The sequence below is a fragment of the Ceratina calcarata genome, unplaced genomic scaffold (genome assembly GCF_001652005.2).
Source record: "Ceratina calcarata isolate Rehan_Ccalc_2016 unplaced genomic scaffold, ASM165200v1 scaffold194.2, whole genome shotgun sequence".
Lineage (NCBI taxonomy): Eukaryota > Metazoa > Arthropoda > Insecta > Hymenoptera > Apidae > Ceratina > Ceratina calcarata.
The window spans coordinates 2936-12415 of NW_017140941.1; the positions used below are offsets into that span (position 1 = coordinate 2936).

At 39.2% G+C, this 9480-nt stretch overlaps 1 protein-coding gene across 1 annotated transcript; it reads right to left on the reverse strand.

Annotated features, from left to right (window-relative positions):
- Positions 1–689: 689 nt before the first annotated feature.
- Positions 690–1759, reverse strand: LOC113463926 (uncharacterized). The gene is given in 2 exon segments (XM_026811155.1): positions 690–1183; positions 1185–1759. Coding segments are annotated over 2 exon segments (807 nt in total). The 5' UTR covers positions 1593–1759; the 3' UTR covers positions 690–784.
- Between the last annotated feature and the right edge of the window lie 7721 nt (positions 1760–9480).

The following is a 9480-nucleotide window of genomic DNA, read 5'->3' on the forward strand; positions in this document are numbered from 1 at the left end:
ACACCCATTTGTTCCATTTTCTTTAATTCGACTTTTAATAGATTCATTAAAGCAATTGGAATTTTTCTACAAGTAGCGATACTACCTTTAGCTTCATCTTTTAATTTGATATCATATTCAAAATCTTTTATTATACCTATATTTTCAAACATATCTTTGTACTCATTCAAAATTTGTTTTTCATTGAACTCTACTATGCTCTCAATTCTTTTAATTAAATTCAGTTTTAATAAACTGGGCAAACCAATCACAGTTGGATGCTTATTTTTACTACCATCAACTATAATAAATTCTAACAGACTTTCATTTCTGTTGTTAAATTTGCACATCAAATTGCAAGCTCCAAAGACTTTAATGTTGCTGCCTCCATAACCTGACAAAATAGTATTTGGTTTGTTTAACCTAACCTTGTCTTTAAATTTTTTATATTCATGCAACGACATCACATTGCAATGCGCACCTGAATCTAACTTTACTTGTATTTCGAATTGTCTTTCTACTAATACTTTCTCAATCCATTCATACGTATTTTTAAAATCACTTTTAAAATTATCATTCTTATTTTTAACCGTATCAATTACAAAAGAATTTAAATTATCTTTATCTAGAGAATTTACCTTGCGTTTACGACACACATTCGCAAAATGATTAAGTCCGCGACAAAAATTGCACGATTTACCATACGCTGGGCATTCCCTCGGTCTGTGCTGCCTACCGCATCTTGAGCAATTGCCAATTGCCACTGCCTTGTCGCTGTCCTTGTCTCTCTCGCGCGTCACTGCCTCTACTTGCTTGCACGTTGCCGTCTCTGCCCTCTGCTTGTTCGTGCGCCTATCCAGGAATCACGCAACGGTTGACTTCCTTGCTCGTAGCCGCCTCGATTTTTGTTTTGTATGGCTTTCCCTTTGAAGTCCGTTTTGTTACTTATATTTTTGAAATTTCTTTTACCCGCACCAATCTCATCCACTTTTTCCTCGTTTTTCATTGTCTTAACTTGAATTTCAGCTAATTCAGCTGCCTTGCATATATCTGTGCATTTTTTTAATGTGAGATTTTCTTCTCTCAAAAGTCTACTTTTTAAACGTTGATCTGTGATGCCACTGATAATCCTATCTTTTATTAAACTGTCTTTTATCTCTCCGAATTCACATGAGGCACTTAATTTCTTCAAATCTGTTAAAAAAACTTGCAAAATTTTCACCTGGATTTTGCATTCTCGAAATGAAAACATGTCTTTCTACACTTTCATTCACTTTAGGCTTGCAGAAATCTTCAAATGCTTTGTACACTTCGCCAAGCTTTTTCTTTTGAGCGTCATTGAATCCAAACGTGTCGAATTTCTCCATGGCCTCTTCGCCAGCCACGTGTAAAAGAACTGCAACTTTCCTTTCATCAGACTTTGATTCAAGGTCTGTCGCCTTGAGATAATATTCAAAATTTCTTCTCCATTTCATCCAGTTTTCTTTTAAGTTGCCTTCGAAAGACAGTGTAGATGGTGGTCTCATCATTCCTTCCATTGTGCACGTTTCTTGATTTTCTTGATTTTCTTGAACTTCTTGAACTTCTTCCTTTGTGTTATCGCCGCTGGCCATTTATTGCATCGAATTTGCTTGCTGTACTAAAGATAGGGGCAAGAATTATCTTCTACCGACTGCGCCATGTCGTGTTAGGAAGTGGATGGGCACGATGATGAAACACCAGTATATATGATAGAACTAATATATTATAATGTAAGACTATAAAGTCGTTGTATGCGTGCGCTCTGGTCGGGCACCGAGAGTGTTCTGACGAGACGCCGTCATTCACGCGGGACGAGCGATAACCAGGGGTCTCGGAATTTATCCCTCGGCCGGAAAGTGGGGACGACGCGACCATGGTGGGGACCAATAGTTGGTGGGGGTATGCAGTGATTTTCACGGTAGCGCTGCGGAGAGCTTCGCGAACGCGCATGAGCACGCATGAGGGGAATAGTAGTGGGGATCGAAATACGGGCGAAAAACAGGGGAAGCGAGCCGTGCGGGATAAATTCCGAGACCCCTGGCGATAACTCGCAGTGGCACTCAGCTTAACTAGCACCATCTGACACCGTGTAAACGACCCAAGGTGTTGCATTTGGTAGCTGCAGGACGTGGACAATCTAGGGAGGGGTTAGTCCCCATTTGCTACTACGTAATTAGATAAAGGTTGTCGGATGTACTGTTTGTATGATATTCTGGTTATCAAGCTCAACGGAACCAGGATTGTTACAAATGAATTAAAACAAGTTTAAGAATTTAACAAGTTTTCTTATATATTAAATATAATAATAACAAATTTATTAAAAATTTTGCAAAAATTAGTAAACCATTGACAGAACTTATAAAAAAGAATACTCCTTTTCATTGGACCGACACACAGCAAACCTCCTTCGAGACATTAAAACAAAAGTTATGTGAATCCCCGGTTCTACAGTATCCTGATTTTTCAAAGCCTTTTACGTTAACTACTGACGCATCTAATGAGGGACCAGGCGCGATACTATCCCAAGACGGACACCCTTGCTGTTACATATCCAGGACCCTGAATCCAGCAGAAAAGAATTACACAACCACTGAAAAAGAATTACTTGTTGTCGTTCGGGCAACCAGAAGACCCAGACAGTATCTTCTGAAAAGAAAAGTTTGTTGTCCAAACTGATCATTAAGCATTAAAGTGGTTTAAAAATGTTAAGGACCCTTCTTCAAGGCTCATGCGATGGCGCCTAAGGCTTGAAGAATTCGAATATGATATCGAATATAAGAAAGGAAAAGAAAATAGCGCTGCTGACGCCCTATCCTGCATTTTTCCAATAACCGACGACCTCGCACGTACAGCCCAAGACCTCTTATAAGACTAGATCTGTATAATGACCTAGGCGGCCCTAGTACATCTCAAGCTCCTGACGAACCATTCGACTTTGACGAATCTCTCTTTGACATAGATGAGCCTGTTAGATATTTATACTGATAGCCAGCTAGACGCGTTCTTTCCAAAGAGTCTGGGGTAAGCGCCGTGCTGTTCGTCACCGTCTTTTTACCAGAAGGCACCCTTGCCTTTCCCACTCTGTGGCCAGATCCTTAACAACAATATCTTTGTTTGTTAGTGCTAGGCCGCGCCCAGCTGTTTTACCTTTTCTAACTGTTTCCACGTTTCCTCATGGCCAACGTATTTTATGACACTCGATGGCCACGTGGCTTCGGGCCACCCGCCATTTGGACACCACCCGTGCAAAGCCTCTTAAAGCCTATGCAAGAGGAATTCCGGATTAACTATCCTTGACAACTGTTAAAAATAAGCTGTCGCTAACAAGCCTCCCGAGACAGACGAGCTTTGGTCACAGTACGAAGCTTGGAAAACAGAACCGACGGGAATCCCTATTACAAAAAGGCCAAACAATCCTAAATGGATACAACTAACGAAAGACACGCTAGGCGATTTTAACGAACGAGACTGGGTACACAAACTGTCAGACGTGGTCGACGGAGAAACACAGGATAATAAGACCTCGGTAAATCTAGGCGTAAACGATCCTGCCTTTTTCCCGCTTTGAATTAGTGCATATCGAACTTATGCTACGATTTTTAATATCACGCATCCCTAACGGAAGAATGACAATAGCCGAAAACCCACCGAGAACATACACGGAAGAAGAAAAGCAACAAATACTAAAGGAGTCATATAACAGCGAAATGTTGCAACATTTCGGAGAAAATAGAACTATGGCTAGGATTCTAGAAACATATTCTTCTGGACATATTCGGCCCACTCCCAAAAACCAAGACTAGCAACCAATACAATACTCTCTATCCAAGACTGTCTCACTAAGTACCTTGTCCTAATACCTCTCAAAGATCAGCAAGCCACTACTATAATACCTGCGCTCTTAGATCATTATGTTTACATATTCTCCTCTCCAAAATATATCCTAACCGACCAAGGCGCTAACTTTATTTGTGATTTGATGGAACAATTCGAAAAAGCTTTTAAGATAAAACATATCAAAACCACATCGTTCCACCCACGATCAAATGGATCCTTAGAACGAACACACGCAATTGTAAAAGATCTAATCCGCACCTGTACTGCCGAGAAACAGAATGAATGGGATGAAAATCTCAAATTAATTTGTATAGGCTACAATACATCTGTCCATGAAGCAACAGGCTTCACATCCTCCGAATTAACTTTTGGCCACAAAGCTAATATACCTTCCACCATATCCACTACACCCTCCTTAACCAGAGCCCAGCTGTTCGAGCATTGGAAAAAACGACACAAAAAATACATACAAAAGGCTAAAGAAACCCTCACGAGAAATAAGGAACGTTACAAACGCACTCAGGGCAAGCGAATTATCCGAACACAATCCCTGTTCAACATAAGCGACAAAGTCCTCTTGCACAATGATCATAAAAAGTCAAAAATCGACAGCGAATGGCTAGGACCCATGAAAATTATAGGAACATGACCCCCGAATTATGTGATCAAACATTCTGAAGGAATGACTCAAAGAGTACATGGTAATCGGTTAAAATTATTTCGATTTCCAGGTTGAATTTCTCATTGAATTTTTCATTGGCTTGACTACGGCACTCGAGATCACTCCACTTAACGATACTAATATTTTTATAAAAACTATAGGCAATGCTTATCTATACCATAGTGAGCTTAAGGTATTAATAGGAATCGATGCTAGAGAAACATTTAATGCAGTAGCACAGATAATTGAATTAGGTAGAGAGATACAAGATGCGGCAAAATAAATTGTAATTTAAAACCAGAAATCACAACAATAACGAATAAAATCAATAGAACTATGAAAACAAGCGATCATTTAAAAAGGATGTTACACATAAAACAGAAACGTGGTCTCATAAATGCAATTGGTTCAATTTCTAAAACACTATTTGGCACACTCGATAACGACGATTTGGAATTAATCAATCAGAACATAGACAAATTAGTTGATTCTAACAATAAAATGGCAAACATTATACACAACCAAACCAATATGATTCGAACAATATTGAATAGTCCAAATTCTAATACGCTTAATGTTCTTCAAAAAGAAAATGCTGAATTATTCAAAAACACCCAGGACCAATTGCATCTTTCAACACAATTAGTTATAATAGAAGCTCTAGCATCCGAAGCATGGGATAACGTAGAAATACTTAACAGCGCGCTAACGTTAAGAAAGTCGGGAATTATCAATCCCGAGCTCGTTTCACCAAAACTGTTCGTGAATGCTCTTAAGAAATTAAGCAAAGCAATACACGTCCATAGCCATATAGAATTGAAAACAGCCAATTCTCAATTGTTATTGGACCTCAGTAGAATCAGTATCGCTATCCACAGCGATAATTTGATTTATCACATTGCAATTCCACTATTAGAAGACACCGAATAGAAAATAAAGAAACTGTACCCCATTCCTCGAAGAAAGGGTGATGCCTTCTATACAATAGTTGTTGAAAATAGCGTTGTGCTCGAGAGCAATCACAAATACATTCCGACTGACGACGAATATTTAAAGAATAAGTGTAAAACGAATTCACAACTCAGGATCTGCCAAAGAACAAGAGCCAGTCATTATCTAACAATGATTGTCAAAATGAGATACTCAAAATGAGCTTAAGGATTCTGAACTGCGGATTTGCTTTATTCAAAATTAAAGAACTAAAATATGTACCCATAACTGATACTAACGAATTCATAGTAATACCAGAAAATCCTATTAGCCTACAGGCGCTTTGCGACAAAACAAAGAACATTGTAATAGATCAGCCATCCATAGTATCCTCTGACACCGATTACATATTGATGAGCGAAAACACAGTAATGAAAATATGAGGAAAGACGCAGCAGTTGGTTTGTGAGACAAAATTTAAGAATTTCTCTATATGTTACGTCGCAAATAAGCTATTCGCTTGACTTGCGTATTTCAATTTTTTGTTAATAATAGGAAAAGGAATATTTGGGAAGATAGGTTTACGGGGAAGTAAAAATAATAAATAAAATCATAATTTTGGGGGTAAACCCCGAGGAAAAAGACCTTGCGGCCAAAACCTAAAAATAAGAATATTTATTGCTTAATAAATTGAACATATGATTTGTGTAAGAAGGACGAATCGCTCGAAGTGACAAATGAATAACATTGTAAAAGATTCGGAACATCTGATTTTCGTCGGTATTTCACAAGAGAGATTCAAATGAACCCCCTTCTCGGTCGCGAAGGCGACGCGTTTATGGGACGAGAGGGGTTCCGATGAACCCCTTTCCCTGATCGCGGATGCGATCCGATTCTGGGACGACAAACTTTGTCGGACAAAGTTCCCTGATCGCGAGTGCGATCCGATTTATGGGACGGTAAAGTTCCCTGATCGCGGATGCGGCGTAAGAACGTTTCGCGGTCACAACACGTCAACGTTAACTCGATATGCTAATATAGAACAAAACGAAACTACTGTTATCACACACCGCGTTACTCTTATGTCAAAATTTGCCGGAGCTCCGAGGAGTGAGATGCTGCCCTGAGCGCTCTTGATCGCGAACTATCCGATTCCTCTCGATTCCTCGTGACGACTGTCTGAAATTTATGCATTGATAGGCTGAGAATACCCGTACAAGAGGGGATGATGTTTAAACAAAATACTCGCCATGAAAGGCGAAGGCAAACCCTTGAGTGGTTTACGACTCGCACGTGTTTATGCTAATTACGAAAAGACATTATGAGACAAAGACCCTGCCTCGACTTGTATTTCGAGGCGTAGGGCTGTTCACGGTGGTCTACGGACCGAACCACTTGAAACGAAAAAGAATCCTCCGGTCGCGGTCAAATTGTTTTTCCGCGATTAAACATACTCCCCCCGTTGGGGGAGGCCTTAACACTATAGATTATACAATAGAAAATATTGGGACTTTAAAAGATAGATTAACTGAAATCCCTAAAGTCACCCCTGACTTTAATGATTATAAAGTTAATCTAAACGAAATGGACGAAACATTAAGCACACTCAGAAACCAACATAGAATTCAACAACTAGCTACAATAGGTCATACGACACTCCAAATTCTAGAATAAACATCATTGGTACTAATAAGTCCATATGTATTAAGCAAAACCAAAATATTTAGACTTTGTGCTGCGCCTTTCGAACTATCGATAAAACTCTATTATCCGAAAAATATTGTAAACCAAAACCAAGTACGACAGGAGACACCAACACATCCGTTCTTTCCAACGTACTCCGCCCTGCTGAAAATAAAAGAGGACCCAACACTACCTGTGGTCCCTCGATGCAAGAAAATACGCTTTGCAGGACCAAAGCAAGGCTAGCAATGGAAGAGTGTAACGACAACGACACCAACCGAGATAAGAGACCTTTTCGGGAATGCATAAGCCGCCATATTCATCGGACAATCGAGCCTCTGTACAAACCTTTTATAAAAACATAACAAATTTGAATAAACATGAGTCTACTTTCGCCTGTCAAATCAAGCATGTCACTTTGTCACCTGTACCTTTACTCTTACGCGAATACACGAGTACTTGCGAACGTGCGCGATACCTTCAACGGTGCGTCACGGTATCTCGCTAGGTGACCACAGGTCACACTACAATATTAATAAAGGATTTACCTGCGGAATAAGTATTTTATTAAATCTATCGGGAGTTATTAACTTCGAGTGAATATTGAATTACTGGTGTTTACGAACTCCAGGACATATATATTTTTTTCTCCAAGTGATAAAGTTCCCCGTGACAAATACATGTCTTGCCATGCATTCTCCTGTAATATTTTTGTCACAAATACATGTGAACACATGTGAACAAAACTACACTTTAATATAGATAATGAATATAATGAATATTTACATGCAACTATGAATTTGCGTATACATATACTTTATTGTACTTTATAAGTAGTAGGGTAGTAAATTACAAAACGGGAAGAACAAAAATGCGTGAATCTTAAAATATAAAAGAAATGAAATACATAAAACACACAAATAACAAAATATCAAAAGAATTACAGAAACTGTGAATATATTTATATTACGTGAGTGCAAAACTTGGTGCCAGATTTTCACAGACGGGTCAGACCTCATCGTATTCGGCATAAATGTTTGTTTTAACATTGTGTTACGTATTGAAAGACCATACTGTTAAGGTATTGTCGTAGTCCCGGAGGGTTACAGAAAATGTACTACTTTCCGATTAAAAATATCTTTATTCGTACACTCAAAGAATTCGACTGCTCTCCGTGGTGTCTCGTAGGAATCTGGCTTTCGGGGGTGTCGGTGTCCGGTTTAGGGTCAGCACGGAAAAATCTGGTGGGGAGAAACATAGGGAGAGGCAAAGAAGGCAAGAAGGAACAAGGAAGTGAGTTTTTCGGTTGGAGGGGCCTTGGGACCCAAGGATAAGCTGTTTTACGATGGAAAGGAATTTGACGAAAAATGACCGTTGCAGGGCTGGAATGGTTAACAGATGTTGAGGATAGGGTTCAGAGGAAAATTTAATGACAGGAAAAGAGAAAGTTTGGAAAGTATCTAACACCTCCCACCTTTAGATTAATTTACAGTCAAAAGAAAAATGTAAATTAATTAACTCTACTGATTTTTACATAATAGATATGTTGTGGTAATAACAAATTACGGTTCCCACACTGCTCCTAACGATTCGAATTAGGCGGTGCGTGCAAAGAGTGCGCCCTTAGCGAGTGCGAAAAGGGATAGCCTGTCTGTCTATCCCTCTGCGATTACGTAATCGAGTGTCTCCTAATTGCGAGCGCCAATCTTACCGGCAGTTAGCCACCAGGAGTTATCTAGGAGAGCACGTGCGCGTCTAAATCCGAATTCTCTCTATCTATTGCGATCATTATAACGTCTATCGGTTCAGAACGTAGTTCCGAGTATTTCTTAATTAATTAATTAAACTTCCACGTTAACAAGATATATGGTTATAAGGTTTTTCAAATCAATCCATATTAACAGAAGGTGCGCGGAATGTTGATCTTCTTAAACCAGATTGTCCAATAGGTGTGGATCGAGAATCATTCGGTTGCAAATCATCATCAGAGAAGGATGATAATAAACCAGACGTTTCTTCCTGCAGGCTGAGTCTGTCCTCCTCCATAAGTGCTGATAGTTGTTTTCTCGTTGCAGGTCCGGCGTTGATGTTGGTATTAATAATATTAAAACAGCAGGAATCGTTCGGTGATCTCGGGTTTCTTCTGAGATGTAGGAGTCTAGCCACTAGACGCAATACACCACACCAACGTAGAAGTTGAACCAAGAATATTATTGCAATGATAAATATTATCATATTCATCGCAGAGGTGTACCAATGATTATGTTAACAATAACTGGCTTGTTCATTTCCTTTTGTAGAAGATTATCCATCTGGATAAGCCTATGGTTGACGAGTTTAAATTCCTCGGTGTTGACATTGGTAATTTT